General features: G+C 40.1%; 3 protein-coding genes across 4 annotated transcripts; all 3 read left to right on the top strand.

Moving 5' to 3' along the window:
• Window positions 1–777: 777 nt before the first annotated feature.
• On the top strand, window positions 778–9,743 carry LOC139062091 (coiled-coil domain-containing protein 1-like). The gene is made up of 5 exons (XM_070542406.1): window positions 778–868; window positions 1,824–1,949; window positions 2,239–2,729; window positions 8,238–8,859; window positions 9,068–9,743. Exons 1-5 carry the CDS (start codon window positions 778–780, stop codon window positions 9,070–9,072), a joined length of 1,335 nt encoding a protein of 444 aa, XP_070398507.1. The 3' UTR covers window positions 9,073–9,743.
• Window positions 9,744–11,152: 1,409 nt separating this feature from the next.
• On the top strand, window positions 11,153–15,210 carry LOC139062092 (uncharacterized). Its single transcript, XM_070542415.1, has 4 exons — window positions 11,153–11,254; window positions 12,512–13,627; window positions 13,945–14,232; window positions 14,287–15,210. Exons 1-4 carry the CDS (start codon window positions 11,153–11,155, stop codon window positions 15,208–15,210), a joined length of 2,430 nt encoding a protein of 809 aa, XP_070398516.1.
• A 3,422-nt stretch (window positions 15,211–18,632) lies between these two features.
• LOC129164253 (uncharacterized) lies at window positions 18,633–25,631 on the top strand. Of its 2 annotated transcripts, none has more exons than XR_008563856.2 (2): window positions 18,633–24,764; window positions 24,951–25,631. XR_008563856.2 is itself a non-coding variant. In XM_054743732.2 (2 exons), exon 2 carries the CDS (start codon window positions 20,089–20,091, stop codon window positions 24,238–24,240), a length of 4,152 nt encoding a protein of 1,383 aa, XP_054599707.2. In that variant the 5' UTR covers window positions 18,633–19,079; window positions 19,266–20,088; the 3' UTR covers window positions 24,241–25,631. The 2 variants fall into 2 exon arrangements, 1 of the variants encoding a protein (XP_054599707.2); XM_054743732.2 differs by having other exon boundaries at window positions 18,633–19,079; window positions 19,266–25,631.
• The last annotated feature ends 167 nt before the right edge of the window (window positions 25,632–25,798 follow it).

Below are 25,798 nucleotides of genomic sequence, written 5' to 3' on the forward strand. Positions count from 1 at the left end.
TGTGTCTCAATGGAAATGAAACAGAGGCATCATTGTTTGGACCAAATAGATGCTGTGATTTTCCTGAGGTGGACTGTGGGCATTAACATTCCTACATAAATGTTTCTGCAGTCAATCTAGGCGTGAAGATAAACAACGCAATCTGCTTTGATGCCCATGTTAGTACTGCGGTATGCTCTTCCTTTTATCTTTTAAGACGCTTGTCTAAGTGAAGCCATTTCTGTCAGGATTGGATCTTGTGATGTTGTTCATGCCTCCATTACCTCGCGCCTCGACTACTGTAACTCAGGGTACTGTAGCTCGCCTGCAGCTCATTCAGAATGCTGCAGCGAGATTCCTGGAAGGCAAGAGAAATTTTGATCATGTGACACCAATTCTGGCTGGTCTGCATTGGCTACCTGTCGATTTTAAGCTTCTTTTAATGGTGTTTAAGGCACTGAATGGTTGGGTCCAACCTACTTGATAGAGATGTTGCAGCCATATGCTTCTGCTTGGGCACTTCGTTCCAAGAACCAGCCGCTGCTTTTGGCTCCCAGAGTTCGGCTGAAGATAAAGAGGATAGGGCGTTCTCGGTAGAAGGACCTAAACTATGTAACGCACTTATCTTAACAGTGCTCTCTCCATCAGTAGCGGGTTTTAAAATGAGTCTGAAGACCTACTTTGTGATCTGGCTTGTAACTCTGTGGGTTAGCTCCTGCTGATGTTCAACATGCTCTTATTCTGTAATTCTCACATTGTTTTATTTTACTGATGTACCGCACCTTGGTGGCATGCTTCATGTCTCAGGGGCGCCTCCAGAAATTTTTGATAGGGGTGGCCAGATGGGCCAAAGACATTTTTGGGGTGCCACACCAAATTGGTCCTTGTGGTAACTCTGGGAGTGTTCAGCGATATGCTGCATTGCTCCCGTATAAGTTTTTATTTAAAAAACAGTACGTATCCAAAACAATTAACTTCAATTTTACAAACATTTCAGAAAATACATTTCAGTTATTTATAATGTTATTCTAAATTTAATTTAAAAATGTATTTTTTAGGGTAATTCACCTGTTGCTGTATTCACAAAAAACTATGGAGATAAAAACATTTTAAAAGGGTGAGCAGCAGAAACACGTGTATTTTTTAAAATTCTGATTATTTCTTAACTGATTAATTGTATTATTTTTATTTTGTTTTACAATTATGTCTTGAATAAACAAGATCAATTTATGGTTTGACTGAACATTAATATGATTTATTAAAACTGGCTTTTGCTGGGGTGGCGAGCAATTTTTGCAGGAGTGGCCAGGGGTAGCGCCCGTGTTATAAATAAAGGTTGAGTTGGGTCAATAATGATGGTGATGATGATGATGATGATGATGATGGTGAAGATGGTGATGATGATAATAATAATGATGGTGAAAATGATGATGAAAATGATGATGATGATGATGAAGACGGTGATGATACTAATGATAGTGAAAATGATGATGATGAAGAGGGTGATGATGACGGTGATGAAGATGGTGATGATGATAATAATGATGATGATGATGAAGATGATGATGATAAAGAGGGTGATGAAGATGATGATGATGATAAAGAGGGTGATGAAGATGATGATAATGATGACGGTGAAGATGATGATGATAGTAATGAAGAGGGTGATGATACTAATGATAGTGAAAATGATGATGATGATGATGATGATGACGGTGATGAAGATGGTGATGATGATAATAATGATGATGATGATGAAGATGATGATGATAAAGAGGGTGATGAAGATGATGATGATGATGATAAAGAGGGTGATGAAGATGATGATAATGATGACGGTGAAGATGATGATGATAGTGATGAAGAGGGTGATGATGATAATAATGATGATGAAGATGATGATTATGATAAAGAGGGAGATGAAGAAGATGATGATGTTGATGAAGAGGGTGATGATGATAACAATGATGGTGAAGATGATAATGATGATAAAGAGGGTGATGATGAAGAAGATGGTGATGATAATAATAATGATGGTGAAGATGATGATGATGATGGTGAAGATGGTGATATGATGATGATGATGATGGTGATGATGATGATGAAGAAGATGGTGATGATAATAATAATGATGGTGAAGATGATGATGATGATGATGATGGTGAAGATGGTGATATGATGATGATGATGATGATGATGATGATGATGATGATGATGATAAATAGGGTAATGATGATAATGATGATGATGAAAATGAAGATTATGATAAAGAGGGTGGTGATGATGATGATGATGATGATGATGATAAAGAGGGTAATGATAATAATAATGATGATGAAGATGAAGATTATGGTAAAGAGGGTGACGATGATGATGATGATGATTATGATGTTGATGAAGAGGGTGATGATGATGGTGATGATAATGATGATGATGAGGGTGATGGTGATGATGGTGATGATGAGGGTGATGGTGATGATGTTGATGATGAAGAGGGTGATAATGATGATGATGAAGATGATGATGATAATAATGATGGTGAAGATGATGATGAGGAGGATGTTGATGAAGAGAGTGATGATGATGATGATGATGATGAAGAGGGTAATGAACATAATGATGATGATGATGATGATGATAATGATAATAATGATGTGAAGATGGTGATGAAGATGATGATTAAGACAAAGAGGGTGATGAAGATGATGATGATGGTGATGATGATAAAGAGGGTGATGATGATAAAGAGGGTGATGAAGGAGGTCTTCCGGGAAAATGGAGTAGGGTAGACGTGCCTGGTGGCTGCTCTCCGAAATAAAAAGGATAAAACCCCAAGAAACTCGCATTTAGATAGACTAAACAGAGCAAAACACGCGATTGAAAGGGGACAGAAGCAAAAGAGGAGGACAAGAAGTAAAAATGCCTAAAACACAGGACAAACACAACGCGGCAACAAAAGCTAGTAGCACTGCGGAGCTAGCTAGCACCGGCTACGGAGCTAGCGCGACCTCGAGTGATTTATTGAAAGCCCTGGAGGGACTTAAAAAAGACCTGAGAGAAGACAATGAACATCTGCGGAAGGACATCACTTCCCTGCGCCAGGAGTTGACTAGCAAACTCGATAACATCGCGGAGGAGATGCAGGGACTGACATCGAGAGTGGATGAGGTGGAGAGCCGAGTGGGGCTGGTAGAGGACGCCACAGTGGAGCTAACGGAGGCGATGGTCACATGGAGTAAAAGGCAAAGGAATATCCAAAATAAGCTGACTGATCTGGAGTCCAGATCGAGGAGGAATAATATTAGGATTTTTGGAGTGGCTGAAGGAGAGGAAGGGACATCGATGCACCAATACATAACAGACTTTCTGAAAAGCAAGCTGGCCCTACCCGCTGAGCTGGATCTCCGGATTCAGCGAGCTCACAGAGTCTTTGCATCCACTCTCCGCAGCGCGCAACCGAGGCCAATCATCGTAAACTTCCAGGAGTTCACGACTAAAGAACGGATTCTAAAAGAAGCCTGGAAAAAAGGCCCGATTCAAGTAAAGGATAAGAACATCTATTTTGATCATGATTACGCAACAGAGGTGGCCCAAAAGCGCAGAGAGTACCAAGGGATCAAGAAAGCGCTGAAGGAAAGAGGGATTCGATTCCAGACCCCATTCACAAGCATTCGGATCCACTGGGAGGATGGAGCCCGAGTATACGGCAACGCATACGAGGCGGGGCGGGAGCTGCAAAAAAGAGGCTTAAGCGCGGAGACACCGGCAGCATCGACGGAAGAGGAGGAGATCGCAGCCCGCCTGCAGGAGATCGTTAGCTGGCGCCGAGCCCCCCCCAAACGGCAACGCGAATCATCGGCAGCACAAAGGGCGAAGGACAGGCTGAGAGGATACCAGAGACCAGGAGACAAATAATTTGGAAAAAGGCAGGAAATTCATTATCTTCTAATGGGAAGGGAGAAATCCTCATACGGTGAGAGGAAGGGGAGAGCGGCACCGGGAGGAGAAGATGAGTTGGACAGATAGGATGAAGGCAAGTGCCAAACCTTATATAGGGCCCATTAGGGGAGGACTAGCCCTATACCCTCCAACGGGGAAAGGGAGGGAGAAGCATCCCTTCCACAAGGTGGGAGTTCCAGGATTAATTTTTGTTCATATTGTTGGTTTTGGTTTTAAAGTTGCACAGCTGGGTCAGAGGGTTATAAGGTTGCTGACCCTAGCATTTTTGTTATTTAAACTTACTGTGGTTGTTGCTTTTACTGAGGGATCTACAGATATGCGGTACATAGGGAATGAGTGGGCGGGCTAATTTGAAAGTAATGACTTTAAATGTGAACGGTTTGGGTAACCCCATTAAGAGGAGTAGAGTCTTAACAAAGCTGAAGAGAGAGGATGTGCAGGTGACTTTTTTACAAGAGACGCACATGACAAAGAACGAACATGAAAAATTTAAGAATTTGGGGTATAAGAACTCATTCTTCAGCTCAGGCAAAAATAGCAGGAGAAGAGGTGTAATAACACTTATATCTAATAAGGTTAATTTTGAGTTGATGGAAGAAGTGAGAGACAAGGATGGCAGATATGTTTTAGCTAAAGGGAGAATTGACGGAACGGTGGTAACACTGGTGAATGTATATGTTCCCCCAGAGGCGGACCCGAAATTTCTGCAAACATTAATGGATAGAATTATATCCTTCAGTGAGGGGATCTTGATTAGTGGGGGGGATTGGAATACAATATTAAACAAAGCTAGAGACACCACAAGCACAAAAAAAAGTAGAAATAATAGATCTAGAAAACTTGATAATATGATTAAAGAATTTGGGCTATGTGATGTGTGGAGGAAGATGCACCCTTTAGAGAAGGATTTTACTCATTACTCAGCAGCTCACAAAGTACACTCGAGAATCGATTATTTCCTGATAAATAATTATGATGTTTACCGGGTGCAGGCCTGTAAAATTGGGACAGCAGAAATTTCTGATCATAATGCGGTGAGCATGATAATAAAATTAGAACAACAAAATAAACGCACACAATGGAAATTGAATGTCAGCATTCTCAATAAGGCATCCGCAGTACAAGACATTAAAAAAGAAATACAGGACTGTATAAAAAACAATAAAGATGGGATAATAGAGCCAACAATTATATGGGACACAGTCAAAGCAGTGATGCGAGATAATTTAATATCAAGGATGTCTTGGTGGAAAAAAGAGAAGAAGTTAACACAAAATAAATTGGAGCAGCAACTTAGGGAATTAGAAAAATTACAGCACAGAGATAAGAGTGAGGATTTAAGAAAAAGCATTGGAGACATTAAAAAACAATTATTAGAATTATCAAGGGAAGAGATAGAAAAGAAAATGAGATTCACTAAGCAAATCTTTTACGAATCGGGCCCAAAAGCAAGTAGGATATTAGCACAACGCTTGAGAACACAACGAATGAGGAACACAATCAATAAAATTCGGAACTCAAAGACTAAAAACTTAAGCTACGACCCAAACGATATATTAAATATATTTCTAGATTACTACAAGACACTATATTCGAAGCCCGAAATGACCAAAAACAAAGAAATAGAAGAATATTTGGAAAAACTCGATCTCCCCTCCATTGGAACATTTCAGAATGGAATCTTAAATGCACCAATTACTAAGGATGAACTAGATAGAGCTATTAAAAGGCTGAAATCAAACAAAAGCCCAGGAAGCGATGGCTATCCAAATGAATGGTACAAGATTTTTTAAAGAGGAACTTTCCCCACAGCTATTAGACTCATTCAATTGGACGCTAAAGAATGCTAAAAGCCCTATGTCGTGGGAAGAGGCTATAATTACGGTCCTGCCAAAAGAAGGGAAAAATAAGGAATATTGCAACTCTTATCGCCCCATTTCGATTTTAAATGTGGACTACAAATTATTCACATCCATAATCTCCAGAAGATTGGAACTCTTCCTCCCGGATCTGATAGACGAAGACCAGATGGGGTTTATAAAAGGGCGACAGACTCAGGACAATATAAGACGCACATTACATGTAATCAGCGAAGTCAATAAACATAAAACTCCCACAGCGCTAATAAGTTTAGACGCGGAGAAGGCTTTTGACAGGGTCAGCTGGGCTTTCCTGTTTGAGGTCCTGAAAAGAATGGGCTTTAACGACATTTTTATAAATTGCATAAAAGCATTATATAACAGGCCAAAGGCCAGAATCAAAATAAATGGAAATCTCTCGGATAGATTCGAACTCTTCAGGGGAACGCGGCAGGGTTGCTGTCTGAGCCCTTACCTTTTTGCACTGTTCATTGAACCGCTGGCGCAACACATAAGAGAGAATGAGGAGCTGAAGGGGGTGACAATAGCACAGAATGAACATAAAATAGGACTCTATGCGGATGATGTGATAATATATCTTCAAAACCCGGACACCACTTTCACAAAACTTATGGCGGCCCTAAAAGAATTTGGCAGTAAATCGGGATACAAACTCAATATCACAAAAACCCAAATACTGACTTTGCACTTCAGGCCCTCACAATCATGCAGACAGGAATTCAAACTCAACTGGGATGCAGACAAAATGAAATACCTAGGGATTTACCTAACACGAGACCTCAACGCACTATATGAGATCAATTATAAGGACTTAAATAACAGGATACTTAAAGACCTAAGAGAATGGAAGACCCTGGGGTTAGACATCAGCTCGCGAATTGAAGTGCTAAAATCGAATGTCCTTCCAAGGGTAATGTATTTATTTCTCTCTCTCCCGGTAACCGTCCCAAATGTCCAATTTACCAAGTGGGAAAAACAAATGAGCAATTTTATCTGGAAAGGGTCGAAACCTAGGATACAATTGAAAACGCTCCAGCTAAGGAAAGATGAGGGAGGGCTGGCTGTCCCAAATCTAAGGGAATATTATATAGCAGCACAGCTCAGATATGTAATATGTTGGTGCTCCACAGAATACCAGGCCAAATGGAAGAAAATAGAGCTCAATTACGACACACAACCCCCACAAACAAAACTAGGAGAGAAGACCTCCACAAATTCTAGCAGTCATAATCACATAATATCCACAACATTAAAGATTTGGTGGGATACGATTATCAAATACAAAATTATGGGAGATAATAAGGAATTGATTTGGCCATCATACTCCCCAAGTTTTGGAGCTGGCAAGTTGGATAACACCTTTGAGAAGTGGAGAGATAGGGGAATCACAGCAGTGCACGTGCTAACAGAGGGGGGAGAATTTAAAACATTTAACAAACTGAAAAGGGAATTTGATCTGGATAACGGGGATTTCTTCAGATATTTACAATTGAGACATTTCTACAATTCAGAGATTAGAAATTCATTATCTCAGGAGGGGAATGAGTTAATAAGATTGATTACAGGTGCTCATAAAACGTTACCCACGAAGGTCGTCACAAAGATATACAAATGTTTGCAAAGATGCAATGGAAATGACTCTCAATACATAAAAAAAAAGTGGGAATCAGAACTGCAGATAGAGATATCTCAGGATGAGTGGCACTCGATGTGCCGAGTACAACATACTTCAACTAGTTCACGACAGTGGAGGGAATATGGATGGAAGAACCTCGTGAGATTCTTTATCACACCGCAACTTAAAAGTAAATGGACGGGGCAGCCTCAACAATGTTGGAGGCTTTGCGGCCACATGAACGCCAATCACTCTCACATCTTCTGGCAATGTGGAAAGGTTCAACCATTTTGGGAAAACATGGTAAAAATATTTGAGGACATTTTGAATTATAAAATCATTACAGACGCACGATTGCTGTATCTGGGGCTATGGCCGGCGGGATGTATTCATGACGGGGACTCATACCTGTTCAAAGTGATGACAGTGGCATGTAAGAAGGTGATAACAAGGAACTGGTTGAAGAGTGACCCCCCGAGGCTCGAGCACTGGTGGAAGCTGATGGAGGAAATCTTTATCATGGAGAAAATGACCCACTATATGAGACTGCAAATGGGAAAGTTTATAATCCGCTGGAAGAAATGGACTGCGTATAAGTCTCGCCAAATGACTGAGTATAAGATGGACTAATAGGTGAAGCATAGACACGCTCACACGGAAGAGAAAGATAAACATGATGAGCACTCCTACAGTAAGGTGTTGACCCCCACCTGTTCAGTATTTGTTTTATGGGGGCTTTCTTTGTAATTTGTTTGGATGTAAGAAAAAGAAACATAAATAAAGAGTTAAAAAAAAAAAAAGAGGGTGATGAAGATGATGAAAATGATGACAGTGAAGATGATGATGATGGTGATGATGATAAAGAGGGTGATGATGATAAAGAGGGTGATGAAGATGATGATGATGACGACGGTGAAGATGATGATGATGATGATGATGATGATGGTGATGATGATAAAGAGGGTGATGAAGATGATGATAATGACGACGGTGAAGATGATGATGATGATGATGATGGTGATGATGATAAAGAGGGTGATGATGATAAAGAGGGTGATGATGATGATGAAAATGATGACAGTGAAGATGATGATAAAGAGGGTGACGATGATAAAGAGGGTGATGATGATAAAGAGGGTGATGAAGATGATGATAATGACGACGGTGAAGATGATGATGATGGTGATGATGATAAAGAGGGTGATGATGATAAAGAGGGTGATGAAGATGATGATAATGACGACGGTGAAGATGATGATGATGGTGATGATGATAAAGAGTGTGATGAAGATGATGATAATGACGACGGTGAAGATGATGATGATGGTGATGATGTTAAAGAGGGTGATGATGATAAAGAGGGTGATGAAGATGATGATAATGACGACGGTGAAGATGATGATGATGGTGATGATGATAAAGAGGGTGATGAAGATAATGATAATGACAACGGTGAAGATGATGATGATGATAAAGAGGGTGATGATGATAAAGAGGGTGATGAAGATGATGAAAATGATGACAGTGAAGATGATGATGATGGTGATGATGATAAAGAGGGTGATGAAGATAAAGATAATGACAACGGTGAAGATGATGATGATGATGATGATGATGTGGTGATGATAAAGAGGGTGATGATGATAAAGAGGGTGATGAAGATGATGATAATGACAACGGTGAAGATGATGATGATGATGATGTGATGATGATGGTGAAGATGGTGATAGGATGATGATGATGATGATGATGATGATGATGATGATGATAAAGAGGGTAATGATGATAAAGAGGAAGATGAAGATAATGATAATGACAACGGTGAAGATGATGATGATGATGATGTGGTGATGATAAAGAGGGTGATGATGATAAAGAGGGTGATGAAGATAATGATAATGACAACGGTGAAGATGATGATGATGATGTGGTGATGATAAAGAGGGTGATGATGATAAAGAGGGTGATGAAGATAATGATAATGACAACGGTGAAGATGATGATGATGATGATGTGATGATGATGGTGAAGATGGTGATATGATGATGATGATGATGATGATGATGATGATGATGATAAAGAGGGTAGTGATGATAAAGAGGGTGATGATGATAAAGAGGGTGATGAAGATAATGATAATGAAAACGGTGAAGATGATGATGATGATGATGTGGTGATGATAAAGAGGGTGATGATGATAAAGAGGGTGATGAAGATAATGATAATGACAACGGTGAAGATGATGATGATGATGATGATGATGATGGTGATGATGATAAAGAGGGTGATGAAGATAATGATAATGAAAACGGTGAAGATGATGATGATGATGATGTGGTGATGATAAAGAGGGTGATGATGATAAAGAGGGTGATGATGATGATGAAAATGATGACAGTGAAGATGATGATGATGGTGGTGATGATAAAGAGGGTGATGAAGATAATGATAATGACAACGGTGAAGATGATGATGATGATGATGATGATGATGGTGATGATGATAAAGAGGGTGATGATGATAAAGAGGGTGATGAAGATGATGATAATGACAACGGTGAAGATGATGATGATGATGATGATGATGTGGTGATGATAAAGAGGGTGATGATGATAAAGAGGGTGATGAAGATGATGATAATGATGATGTGATGATGATGGTGAAGATGGTGATATGATGATGATGATGATGATGATGATGATAAAGAGGGTAATGATGATAATGATGATGATGAAAATGAAGATTATGATAAAGAGGGTGGTGGTGATGATGATGATGATGATGATAAAGAGGGTAATGATGATAATAATGATGATGAAGATGAAGATTATGATAAAGAGGGTGACGATGATGATGATGATTATGATGTTGATCAAGAGGGTGATGATGATGGTGATGATGATGATGATGAGGGTGATGGTGGTGATGATGATGATGGTGATGATGAGGGTGATGGTGATGATGATGGTGATGATGAGGGTGATGGTGATGATGATGGTGATGATGAGGGTGATGGTGATGATGTTGATGATGAAGAGGGTGATAATGATGATGATGAAGATGATGATGATAATAATGATGGTGAAGATGATGATGAGGAGGAGGATGTTGATGAAGAGGGTGATGATGATGATGATGATGAAGAGGGTAATGAACATAATGATGATGATGATGATGATGATGATAATGATAATAATGATGTGAAGATGGTGATGAAGATGATGATTAAGACAAAGAGGGTGATGAAGATGATGATGATGGTGATGATGATAAAGAGGGTGATGAAGATGATGATTAAGACAAAGAGGGTGATGAAGATGATGATGATGGTGATGATGATAAAGAGGGTGATGAAGATGATGAAAATGATGACAGTGAAGATGATGATGATGGTGATGATGATAAAGAGGGTGATGAAGATGATGATAATGACGACGGTGAAGATGATGATGATGATGATGATAAAGAGGGTGATGATGATAAAGAGGTGATGAAGATGATGAAAATGATGACAGTGAAGATGATGATGATGATGGTGATGATGATGATGGTGATGATGATAAAGAGGGTGATGAAGATGATGATAATGACGACGGTGAAGATGATGATGATGATGATGATGATAAAGAGGGCGATGATGATAAAGAGGGTGATGAAGATGATGAAAATGATGACAGTGAAGATGATGATGATGATGATGATAATAAAGAGGGTGATGATGATAAAGAGGGTGATGAAGATGATGAAAATGATGACAGTGAAGATGATGATGATGGTGATGATGATAAAGAGGTTGATGAAGCTGATGATAATGACAACGGTGAAGATGATGATGATGATGATGTGGTGATGATAAAGAGGGTGATGATGATAAAGAGGGTGATGAAGATGATGAAAATGATGACAGTGAAGATGATGATGATGGTGATGATGATAAAGAGGGTGATGACGATAAAGAGGGTGATGATGATAAAGAGGGTGATGAAGATGATGATTAAGACAAAGAGGGTGATGAAGATGATGATGATGGTGATGATGATAAAGAGGGTGATGAAGATGATGAAAATGATGACAGTGAAGATGATGATGATGGTGATGATGATAAAGAGGGTGATGAAGATGATGATAATGACGACGGTGAAGATGATGATGATGATGATGATAAAGAGGGTGATGATGATAAAGAGGGTGATGAAGATGATGAAAATGATGACAGTGAAGATGATGATGATGGTGATGATGATGATGATGGTGATGATGATAAAGAGGGTGATGAAGATGATGATAATGACGACGGTGAAGATGATGATGATGATGATGATGATGATGATGATGATGATGATGATGATGATAAAGAGGGTGATGATGTGAAAGAGGGTGATGAAGATGATGAAAATGATGACAGTGAAGATGATGATGATGATGACGATGATAATAAAGAGGGTGATGATGATAAAGAGGGTGATGAAGATGATGAAAATGATGACAGTGAAGATGATGATGATGGTAATGATGATAAAGAGGGTGATGAAGCTGATGATAATGACAACGGTGAAGATGATGATGATGATGATGTGGTGATGATAAAGAGGGTGATGATGATAAAGAGGGTGATGAAGATGATGAAAATGATGACAGTGAAGATGATGATGATGGTGATGATGATAAAGAGGGTGATGAAGATGATGAAAATGATGACAGTGAAGATGATGATGATGGTGATGATGATAAAGAGGGTGATGATGATAAAGAGGGTGATGAAGATGATGATAATGATGACGGTGAAGATGATGATGGTGATGATGATAAAGAGGGTGATGATGATGATTAAAATGATGACAGTGAAGATGATGATGATGACGGTGAAGATGATGATGATGGTGATGATGATAAAGAGGGTGATGATGATGATTAAAATGATGACAGTGAAGATGATGATGATGGTGATGATGATAAAGAGGGTGATGATGATAAAGAGGGTGATGATGATAAAGAGGGTGATGAAGATGATGAAAATGATGACAGTGAAGATGATGATGATGGTGATGATGATAAAGAGGGTGATGATGATAAAGAGGGTGATGAAGATGATGATAATGACGACGGTGAAGATGATGATGGTGATGATGATAAAGAGGGTGACGATGATACAGAGGGTGATGAAGATGATGATAATGACGACGGTGAAGATGATGATAAAGAGGGTGATGATGATAAAGAGGGTGATGAAGATGATGAAAATGATGACAGTGAAGATGATGATGATGGTGATGATGATAAAGAGGGTGATGATAAAGAGGGTGATGAAGATGATGATAATGATGACGGTGAAGATGATGATGATGATGATGATGGTGATGATGATAAAGAGGGTGATGATGATAAAGAGGGTGATGAAGATGATGAAAATGATGACAGTGAAGATGATGATGATGGTGATGATGAGAAAGAGGGTGATGATGATAAAGAGGGTGATGAAGATGATGATAATGACGACGGTGAAGATGATGATGATGGTGATGATGATAAAGAGGGTGATGATTATAAAGAGGGTGATGAAGATGATGAAAATGATGACGGTGAAGATGATGATGATGGTGACGATGATAAAGAGGGTGATGATGATAAAGAGGGTGATGAAGATGATGATAATGACGACGGTGAAGATGATGATGATGTGGTGATGATAAAGAGGGTGATGATGATAAAGAGGGTGATGAAGATGATGAAAATGATGACAGTGAAGATGATGATGATGGTGACGATGATAAAGAGGGTGATGATGATAAAGAGGGTGATGAATATGATGATAATGACGACGGTGAAGATGATGATGATGATGGTGATGATGATAAAGGGGGTGATGATGATAAAGAGGGTGATGAAGATGATGATAATGACGACGGTGAAGATGATGATGATGATGATAAGGAGGGTGATGAAGATGATGAAAATGATGACAGTGAAGATGATGATGATGATGGTGATGATGATAAGGAGGGTGATGAAGATGATGAAAATGATGACAGTGAAGATGATGATGATGGTGATGATGATAAAGAGGGTGATGATGATAAAGAGGGTGATGAAGATGATGATAATGACGACGGTGAAGATGATGATGATGATGGTGATGATGATAAGGAGGGTGATGAAGATGATGAAAATGATGACAGTGAAGATGATGATGATGGTGATGATGATAAAGAGGGTGATGAAGATGATGATAATGACAACGGTGAAGAAGAAGATGATGATGATGTGATGATGATAACGAGGGTGATGATGATAAAGAGGGTGATGAAGATGATGATAATGATGACAGTGAAGATGATGATGATGGTGATGATGATAAAGAGGGTGATGATGATAAAGAGGGTGATGAAGATGATGAAAATGATGACAGTGAAAATGATGATGGTGATGATAAAGAGGGTGATGATGATGATGAAAATGATGACAGTGAAGATGATGATGATGATGATGATGATGATGGTGATGATGATAAAGAGGGTGATGATGATAAAGAGGGTGATGAAGATGATGATAATGATGACAGTGAAGATGATGATGATGGTGATGATGATAAAGAGGGTGATGAAGATGATAATGATGACAGTGAAGATGATGATGATGGTGATGATGATAAAGAGGGTGATGATGATGATGAAAATGATGGCAGTGAAGATGATGATGATGGTGATGATGATAAAGAGGGTGATGATGATAAAGAGGGTGATGAAGATGATGATAATGATGACAGTGAAGATGATGATGATGGTGATGATGATAAAGAGGGTGATGATTATGATGAAAAATGGCAGTGAAGATGATGGCGATGATGATAAAGAGGGTGATGAAGATGATGAAAATGATGACAGTGAAGATGATGATGATGGTGATGATGATAAAGAGGGTGATGATGATAAAGAGGGTGATGAAGATGATGAAAATGATGGCAGTGAAGATGATGATGATGGTGATGATGATAAAGAGGGTGATGATGATAAAGAGGGTGATGAAGATGATGATAATGATGACGGTGATGATGATGATGATGAAGAAGATGATGATGGTGATGATGATAAAGAGGGTGATGATGATAAAGAGGGTGATGAAGAAGATGATGATGGTGATGATGATAAAGAGGGTGATGATGATAAAGAGGGTGATGAAGAAGATGATGATGGTGATGATGATAAAGAGGGTGATGAAGATGATGATAATGATGACGGTGATGAAGATGATGATGGTGATGATTATAAAGAGGGTGATGATGATAAAGAGGGTGATGAAGAAGATGATGATGGTGATGATGATAAAGAGGGTGATGATGATAAAGAGGGTGATGAAGAAGATGATGATGGTGATGATGATAAAGAGGGTGATGATGATAAAGAGGGTGATGAAGAGGATGATGATGGTGATGATGATAAAGAGGGTGATGATGATAAAGAGGGTGATGAAGAGGATGATAATGATGACAGTGAAGATGATGATGATGGTGATGATGATAAAGAGGGTGATGATGATAAAGAGGGTGATGAAGATGATGATAATGATGACAGTGAAGATGATGATGATGGTGATGATGATAAAGAGGGTGATGATGATGATGAAAATGATGGCAGTGAAGATGATGATGATGGTGATGATGATAAAGAGGGTGATGATGATAAAGAGGGTGATGAAGATGATGATAATGATGACAGTGAAGATGATGATGATGGTGATGATGATAAAGAGGGTGATGATTATGATGAAAAATGGCAGTGAAGATGATGGCGATGATGATAAAGAGGGTGATGAAGATGATGAAAATGATGACAGTGAAGATGATGATGATGGTGATGATGATAAAGAGGGTGATGAAGATGATGAAAATGATGGCAGTGAAGATGATGATGATGGTGATGATGATAAAGAGGGTGATGAAGATGATGATAATGACGACGGTGATGATGATGGTGATGATGATAAAGAGGGTGATGAAGAAGATGATGATGGTGATGATGATAAAGAGGGTGATGATGATAAAGAGGGTGATGAAGAAGATGATGATGGTGATGATGATAAAGAGGGTGATGAAGATGATGATAATGATGACGGTGATGAAGATGATGATGGTGATGATTATAAAGAGGGTGATGATGATAAAGAGGGTGATGAAGAAGATGATGATGGTGATGATGATAAAGAGGGTGATGATGATAAAGAGGGTGATGAAGAAGATGATGATGGTGATGATGATAAAGAGGGTGATGATGATAAAGAGGGTGATGAAGAGGATGATGATGGTGATGATGATAAAGAGGGTGATGATGATAAAGAGGGTGATGAAGAGGATGATAATGATGACGGTGAAGATGATGATGATAGTGATGATGATAAAGAGGGTGATGAAGATGATGATGGTGATGATGATAAAGAGGGTGATGATGATAGAGGGTGATGAAGACTATGATGATAACCCGTATCCATGACGATTACTGCGTAAGTGTCTACTGTTGGTGTATTTTTATTTCTTGGGCACTCTCTTGCTATCTGACCTGAGCTGTGGTAGCCGACACGTTTCCCCATCATGAGATCAATAAAGTTTTATCCTTCCCATAACCTAAAACCTGAAATAATCTAATCCTAATCTTTAATCTGGTCTGATTATGCTGCAGGCTAATTCCTGGTGATAAACTGGACCCCCATCTAAATATATCATAAATATAAGTTTACAGGAACTTGGCTGGTGTCTTTATCTATTAAAACAATGATGTGTGTTAGATAAGAACACTCACAGCTGCTGTGGTGTGTGTGGATGATGGGTTATGTTGCCCCCCACTGGTCAGACCGGGGTACTGCTGTTGCTGCACAGGTGGACTCCACCCTATCACCTGCTGGTCACCTGGGCGAGTGAAGGAGCTGTTAGATGCTTTACATTATTATTATTATTGTTGTTGTAGTTTGTCTGTACTCACCACAGCCCGGTCCGGACCGGTTCTGACCCACTGGCTCCGCCTCCTGAAACTAAATTATTACATTCATGATTTAATATTATAAAAAGTGTTTTAATATGAAAACAGAGTTTTATTTTGTAAGTAGTTATTCTCGGTATTCAGGAACAGTTTGAGCTCATCAGAGGCACACCTGTGGAATGGATTCCAACCAGGTGACTGTTTATTTGTTTACTGTTTATTAGTTGGATCCCCGTTAGGTAAACTTGACAACTACTCTTCATGGGGTCCTTCAGCAAAATAATTCATGCAAGTCAAAAAGGACACAAAACAAAAATCCTATAATTTCATTAACCGTTCACTAATACAAGCTCACTCAATTATAAAATCCTAATTTACATACATTAGAATAAATAACTACAGGCTTTTATCACAATAAAAACACCCATAATCGGTTAGAAACCAAACAAAATAAACATTTTAAAAGCTTTTTTAAAAGTCACCACAGTCGGTCGTGTAATCCAGATTATTACTGCTCTATGAATCACAGATCTACACACTTGGACAGGTTAATTGTCCACGAACAGCCGTAGATCTCACTCACATATGCAGACAGACTTGTAGGACATCTGCTATCAAATCATCCAGATATCTGGGATTACTTAACCTGTTATTTACACACTGATGATAGGGGTTATTTATCTGGATGGGTTCTATAATAACTACTGGGTTCATATTTCCCACATGCTCAGACACACCTGATCTAAGGACCGGGGTTAGCTGATCCCGATGTAAACCCTTAACTGGATTAAATAAGCAAAGGACGATCCAATCAAGTAAATTCATTAGTAAACAGAATCCTCCCTGTAAGCAGCAGTAAAAATATTCTAAACTTTATTTAAACAATAACAAAAACACTCACTGGTGCTGCGGGGGTCCACTCCATCCTCGGATCCGCAGGAGCAAATTAATCTCATTCACTTTTGTTTAAACGATTAATCTGTGTGTCGAAACACACACAGCAAACATCAGAGTGACCACTGAGCTGGATCCACTCGTGACCTTCTAACACACACACACACACACACACACACACACACACACACACACACACCCACCCACACACACACACACACACACACACACACACACACACACACACACACACCCACACACACACCCACACCCACACACACACACACACATACACACACACACACACTTGTATGTGTACCCATGTTAGGACTTTGCATTGACTTCCATTCATTTTAGTGAGTCCACTATGCCTAACCCTAAACCTAACCAGTGTATTCCTAAAGTTATGTGTAACAAAAACTCAAATCACATCTTATCCGTACACCTCATCCCTAGGGAGTACTCCGTATTAGGACCGGGTTTTGGTCCTATCAAGGACCATCGCTCGTAAGAAGGTTAGTAAATATCCCAAATTCGGTCTTCACAAGGGTACAAATACAAGCCCACACACACACTGACAGTGCTGGGGTCAGAGGTCAGTGGCCCAGTGGGTCTGCCCCCCCCCCTGACTGTCAGTATGTTTTAGAGAAGAATCTCAAACTGAAGCACGGCTGACAAACGGCCCAGTTTCCTGTCTGATGATGTCACAACATCCTGGTGGATGTTCTGTGTTATCACTGGTCACCATTATAACCAACTCTAACCCTCACATGGGCAGGAGAGGATTCTGATTGGCTGAGTAGATCAAACATTTGTCATTGGGTCTTTCCCTTCAGGAGTCGCCACAGCAGATCTTTCTCTCACACACATGCGCACGCACGCACACACACACACACATCTCAGTTATTACGGCTGTAACTTTGTGACATTTTTACTCAACATTCGGTTTTTTGGACTCGTCAATGTTTGTTTGCAGATGGAGGAGTCATGTTTCAGTTAGAAACCATGAAGAGCTGCAGAGTGGAGACTGTGGTCCTGGATCTTCTCCAGCGGAGCAGCAGCTGGTCCGTCTGCAGCCTCTTCCTCATCAGATGCACGTAAAGGATGCAAACCAGATGTTGAACCAGACAGAAACATCTCCTCACCCACACCTGCTTTGGGTTGGACCTCCTCCTCTTTACAGCTAGTCCTCACGTATGAGGCTTTTCTAAACCAATCAGAACAAAGGATCCAAACTACTCTCCCGACATGTCCTGATGCATCGATTCCCTTGGCTTTGTTACCTCAGCAAACCAGCTGGACCAGTTACCATACCTTCAAGTTTCCCTTTGGGAGTAATGGAGTATTTTTATCATGTACCCACATGTGTGAACCTGTCCTGGTGAAGGGGAGTCTCTCCACTGATCCATGAATCATCTCAACATCAGTAACTTTGTAGCTGCCGTCAAAGGCAACTCTCGCATTTAAGTTCATTTTATTGGATTTAATGTTGAAACAATTAGTAGTTCAAAGATTGAGAAATAATATTTCAATAGCAATTCATATTCTGTTCATTAGATTTATGTTTAAATGTGTATTTGTGTTAACTGTGCAATTAGATGGGAACCTTTTCTATAGTTCCATCCGTTGTTGCTAAGGGGGCATTTTTCTTGGCACACTCAGCAAGCAATTAAGAGACGAGCCACGAGGTTGTACGTCTGCAGTAAGTTAAATAAAGAGTGCCTTTTTTGGACTACCTCACGGTGTACGGATTAAAGTTTATTCCCTTTGAGTGAGGCCAATGAGGTAAATGTTTTCTTTTGTTTATTATCGTTGTATATGTAAATTATGTAAATTTGCATGATATTCTAGTGCAGTTACCGCAGTGTTAAGTGTAACGTGTATTTTATTGATCGATTTGTTGACATGTTCGTCATATAATGCTTAAGGACTTTATTAAGAATATTCATTTAAGTTTGTATTTCTTTTTAGTTCTGACGGCATTGTATCGGCTGTGGTTGGACATCATTACATGTTAAGACATGTCGAAGAATCCTCCTGTCCGAAATAAATGTCAGTAAAAACCAAAGAACAAGTTGAGCTTTATTAAGACTCGAGGGGAGTAACAGTCAGAACTCAGCCTGCTTCGTGCTGGAGGAGAGAGAAGGAGAAAGAAGTCTGCCGCAGCAGAGCCGAGCCGACAGCTGAACGAGCGGAGCCGAGTGGGAGCGAAGCTGAGCCGACAGCGCGCTGGGTCACGTGGTTAAGATCGCGTCTCGCTCTCAAGCATCAAGGACACCCAAACACACACACACACACACAGACATCCCATAAAGCAACCAGAGTCCAGTGGTGCAGCTTTTTAAGCTAGAAATAAGTAACACGTTTATACAAGTTAAATGTGGAGAGAAGATTTCTTTAGCTCATCTTAAAGGGACTCTGTCAAGCAGTGAAAGGGGAAGTGTGGTGGTTGAGAGTAAAAGTTTAACTTCATGTTATTAGTCGTTTATGTTAAGTAACTGCAATTAAGGCACGTTTAAGTTGATTATAAGGGTTTTGCTTATTTTTAAGACTGCATTAGATATTTAAAGGTCACATTATAGTATTTTGTTTGACTTTGAAGGTTATTTTCTGTTAAACTACAAGTGAAGAACAATTTATTATTTGGTTTAAGTGATGGTGACATATATTTAAGCAGACTCTTTAAAGTAAAGCAATTTAAAGTTCTTAGGTGCTTCATAAGGTGACCATTCACGTGTTTAAGTGGACCTAGGTGACTTGTGAATTCAGTATTATACCTTTGACTGCCTGTGACATGGAGCAAGAAGGCTGTAACACTGAAGCTGTGGAGCAGCAAGAAGCTTTTGAAGAGCAAGAAAGTTTGCAAGAACCATGCACAAGTAAAGCTACTAAAGAAGGAAGTTTGAGGAAAAGTCAAAGAGTTAAGAGGTTCACTGAAAAGGGCCAAGCACTACATGATGAAAAGGTGAACAAGCTTCAAGCTTGCTTTAAAGTCCGTTATGAAAGGTGGAAAGTTGTTGCAAAACAAGGCAAAAAGGCACTTGAGGAACCTGTTAGTGCAAAACTTAAAGAGCTTATTGACCGAGTCGAATATGCCTCAGCAGAAGTGAAACAAGTTTATGATGAGCTGCGCAGTCATGAAACTCCTGATGCAGACACTCGCCGCAGAGTGGATACCTGTGACGCGGTTTCGCAGAAGATCATAAGGCTAACTCAAGAAAAATTAGCAGCAGAAGAAGACGAAGAACTTTCTGAGATATTAGTTCACTGGAGCGATAAAGGATCATCATTTAATTCTGCGACCTCTCAAAGATCCAAGAGTTCAAATAGCAGGCAATCAAGAAGCTCAAGTAAGTTGTCTGTAAAGAGGCAAGAAGCAGCTGCAGAGCTTGCGGCTACTGAAGCAACTCTGAAGATTATGGAGGAAATGGAAAGTGAAAGAAAGGCACTTGAAATCCTTGAAGCAGAGAATGCTGAGAAACAGAAGGCCTTAGAGCAAAAGCGAAGAGAGCTTGAAAGGCTAGAAACAGTAAAGAAAATGAATGCTGCTAAAGCACGTCTGAAAGTGTACAATGAAGAAGGAAACTCAGATGAAGAAATATCAGACATTCTGCACGAAAGGAGTAAACGGAGAAATGTTACATCCGAACCGAATAATCAGTTTGCACATTTGCAACTTAATGCAAATGCAGAGCCGTTTGATATGCCACAAGCCAACTCAAGGGCACAAACAAGAGAAAGCAAACATGAAGATAGTACCATAACATTGGCCCAAGCTCTAGCTGAGTCCATTCACATAAGTCGCCTGCCAGTACCAGAGCCTACAGTCTTCAACGGAGATCCTCTCAAGTACAAGGATTGGAAATTGTCGTTTCAAATGCTGATAGACAGAAAGAACATCCCAGTGAATGAAAAGATTTACTATCTTCGCAAGTATGTTGGAGGACCGGCGCGAAAGGCTGTTGAGAGTTATTTTCTGTTGGGAACAGAGCGTGCTTATTACTCAGCATGGAATATTTTGGAGGAAAGATACGGAAGTTCATTTGTAATCACCAAAGCTTTCAGAGATAAGTTGACATCATGGCCAAGGATTGGTAACAAGGATAGCATTGAACTTCGAGAATTTTCAGATTTCCTCAGAGGATGTGAAGCGGCCATGCTTCAGGTTAAAGGTCTTGAAGTTTTGAACGACTGCCATGAGAATCAGAGAATGCTAAGCAAGCTACCTGATTGGTTGTCAGCAAGATGGAATCGAAAGGTCATTGAAATTGAAGAGCAAGATGGTTCTTTTCCAACATTTAGCCACTTTGTTGACTTCATTGCGAGAGAGGCCAAGATTGCGTGCAATCCAGTAACATCGCTTCATGCACTCAAAGCAGGTGACTCAGAGAAAATGAAATCATCCAAGACAAGAAGTGTTGGAGTAAAGGTGCTAGTGAGTGCTGCAGAAGAGACGTCCAACACAAAAAAATGTGTGTTTTGTGAAAACTCAAATCATAGCATTCACACATGTAGGAAGTTTATGGACAAGGTCTTGAGTGAAAGAGTCAAGTTTGTGCAAACCAGGGGACTGTGCTTTGGATGTCTAGGCTTTGGACACCAATCCAAGAAATGTGAAAAGAGAAAGATGTGTGACACATGTAAAGGGAAACACCCGACATGTTTGCATGAAGAACGAGACAAATCCTCAAGGAAAAGGAAAGAGGAAGAAAGTGACAAGGAACCACAAATGAAAGAGAGTAGAGAAACCAAACCCAAGGAAGCACCAAGTGAAGCAATATCAAACCGTGTGATTCAAAGTGACAGAAGTAATCTCACATCTACAATCATTCCAGTTTGGTTATCCACAATAAGCAATCCTGAACATGAGATTCTTCTCTATGCTCTTCTTGACAGCCAAAGTGACACGACATTCGTTTTGGAAGAAAAGGCAGATGCTCTAGATGCAGAGAAGACATGTGTGCAGTTAAAGCTCTCAACAATGTCTTCTAAAGATACTTTAGTACCAAGTCAAAGGTTGTTTGGATTACAGGTCAGAGGTTTCTATTCTTCAAGGAGAATTCCTCTTCCTGTGACATACACAAGAGAGTTTATTCCTGCGAATTTGAGTCATATTCCCACACTAAGGACAGCAAGAGCGTGGCCACACTTACAGCACCTGGCTGAAGAAATCGCTCCACTGATTGAATGTGAAGTAGGCCTGCTCATTGGTTACAATTGCTCACAAGTGTTGGTACCCAGAGAAGTTGTGGCAGGAGAAGATAATGAACCTTTTGCCCAAAGAACAGACCTTGGCTGGACAATAGTAGGAGGAACTAATCCATGTGTTGACTATGGGGATGCCATAGGATGTAGCCACAAAATCATTGTCAAGGAAGTGACACCTAATCAGTCAGCTAAGCAGTTGGTCAAAGAAGTGCGATACATCTGTCGCACACAAGTCAAAGAGGTGGTCACATCCGCAGATGTAATTAAGGTGCTCGAGTCCGATTTCAATGAAAGAAAGGTGGAAGACTCACACTTCTCTCAAGAAGATTTGAGGTTCATCTCCATATTGGAAGAAGGAGTGAAGATGAAATCAGATGGACACTGTGAGTTACCTTTGCCATTTAAGCAAGACAGACCAAGTCTGGCAAACAACCGGAGTTGTGCTGAACACAGACTCAAATATTTGAAAAGAAGATTTGAGAAGGACAAGCAATACCACAAAGACTACACAGAGTTCATGAGAGAGACTATAGAGCGTGGTGATGCTGAAAGAGTTCCCTCTGTAGACCTGGACAAAAGCCCTGCCTGGTACATTCCACACCATGGAGTGTATCATCCACAAAAGCCTGGCAAGATAAGAGTGGTGTTTGATTGTTCAGCAAAGTACGAAGGAGCTTCCTTGAACGACTACCTGCTTACAGGGCCAGAGTTAACCAACTCTCTGGTGGGGGTCCTGTGTCGATTTCGGAAAGGTCCAGTTGCAGTGATGTGCGACATTGAGCGCATGTTCCATCAATTCAGAGTCAGAGAAGAAGATCAAGATTACTTTCGCTTCTTGTGGTGGGACAATGGAGACTTCAACTCTACTCCATCTGTCTATCGCATGCGCGTACACCTGTTTGGAGCTGCTTCTTCCCCTGCCTGTGCAAACTTTGGTCTCAAGTATATTGCTGCACAAGGTCAAGGCAAGTTCAGTGAAGCTACCATAAGGTTCATTGAGAGAAATTTTTATGTGGACGATGGTCTTATCAGTTTCCACTCAGAAGATGAGGCAATTCATTTGGTGAAGGAAGCAAAGGAACTTTGCAGCACAGGAGGCTTGCGACTTCATAAGTTCGTTTCAAACAGTAAGCAAGTACTTCATTCGCTGCCGGAAAAAGATTGTGCAGATACAGTAAGAAAAGACTTGTCACTGGGCGAGCAACAAATTGAAAGAGCCCTAGGTGTCAAATGGTGCATTGACTCGGATCATTTCCAGTTTCGAGTAGTTGTGAACGAGCAGCCACTTTCCAGAAGAGGAGTGTTGTCCACAGTAGCCTCTATTTACGATCCACTTTGCTTTGTGGCACCTTTTGTTCTACTTGGGAAGCAGATACTACAGCAGATGTGTTGTGAGAAAGCAGATTGGGACGAACCACTCGCAAGCGATCTGAAGTCACGGTGGGAGTGCTGGTTGTTGGATCTAAAAAATCTAGCAGATGTCAAGATTGACAGATGTTACCTGCCCAGAGATTTTCAAACAGTTCAGAAGTACGAGCTTCACCATTTCTCAGACGCAAGTGTTTCAGGGTATGGTGTTTGTACGTACCTGAGAGCTGTCAGTGAAGCAGGACAAGTCCACTGCTCTCTCGTCTTTGCCAAGTCCAGAGTAACAGTGATCGTACAAAATGACCAAGCATCGAGAAACGACTGGAAGTTGGCCAAAGTTGTTGCCATACACCCAAGTGAATATGGTTGAATACGCAAAGTACAACTGTTAATGAGTGACTCATTGTTAGATGATCATGGAAAGAGACTGAGTAAACCAGTTCTACTTGACAGACCTATACACAAGACTGTGACATTGTTAGAAGCAGATTAGTGTACATTTCATAAGTTCATGGGTAAAAATCACAAGTGATTGGTGGGAGTGTAGCTGCCGTCAAAGGCAACTCTCGCATTTAAGTTCATTTTATTGGATTTAATGTTGAAACAATTAGTAGTTCAAAGATTGAGAAATAATATTTCAATAGCAATTCATATTCTGTTCATTAGATTTATGTTTAAATGTGTATTTGTGTTAACTGTGCAATTAGATGGGAACCTTTTCTATAGTTCCATCCGTTGTTGCTAAGGGGGCATTTTTCTTGGCACACTCAGCAAGCAATTAAGAGACGAGCCACGAGGTTGTACGTCTGCAGTAAGTTAAATAAAGAGTGCCTTTTTTGGACTACCTCACGGTGTACGGATTAAAGTTTATTCCCTTTGAGTGAGGCCAATGAGGTAAATGTTTTCTTTTGTTTATTATCGTTGTATATGTAAATTATGTAAATTTGCATGATATTCTAGTGCAGTTACCGCAGTGTTAAGTGTAACGTGTATTTTATTGATCGATTTGTTGACATGTTCGTCATATAATGCTTAAGGACTTTATTAAGAATATTCATTTAAGTTTGTATTTCTTTTTAGTTCTGACGGCATTGTATCGGCTGTGGTTGGACATCATTACATGTTAAGACATGTCGAAGAATCCTCCTGTCCGAAATAAATGTCAGTAAAAACCAAAGAACAAGTTGAGCTTTATTAAGACTCGAGGGGAGTAACAAACTTAGTCTGGCTTCTACACAATGAGAGAATGTTTATTCATACCTGCATCACAGGTGAGATGGTTTTCACCCCGTCAAACAGAAAAATGAAAAAAGTCATCCGATAGAAAAAAGTAATAGATAGAAAGGACAACTTAAAACAATCCTTAAGCTTCAGAAGACGAGTCACATGTCCCCAGGTAAAGAGGCAGCATTACTCTGCCGTTACTATTGACATATAAATATTGGACAATGGGTTTCCATAGGCTCTAATAACACGTTTTTGAAGAAAAATGGGAGGTGGCCACCACCGCCATTTTGACCATGTCACAGGTTCCGTCAAGCCCAGACAATTCCACAAAAGGGAAGAGAGGTGGAGCTGAAGGTAGGGCTGTAAGGCTGGGATCAACTGACGACACCCGGTTGAACTAGCTACAAGCTAACCTGAAGCTAACGAGGATGTGGGAGCTAAGCTAATGGAGGTAGCTACCTAGCTACAACCGGAGCTAACTCTATGGAACACCAGTGACCTGAAGCTCACACGGAGTTTGTGTGGAGGTTTGCGGCACTTTTTCATGAAAACTATCTTTCTGTGAATAAAAAAGTATTAAATCGGTAAGTTTATAAGTTATTTCCTTAATGAAAATATATTTTGCTTTGAGCAAGTTTTCAATATTTTTAACGAACCGTAGTTTCCGGACTATAAATCGCTCCGGAGTATAAGTCGCACCA

Source organism: Nothobranchius furzeri, chromosome 2 (genome assembly GCF_043380555.1).
Source record: "Nothobranchius furzeri strain GRZ-AD chromosome 2, NfurGRZ-RIMD1, whole genome shotgun sequence".
NCBI lineage: Eukaryota > Metazoa > Chordata > Actinopteri > Cyprinodontiformes > Nothobranchiidae > Nothobranchius > Nothobranchius furzeri.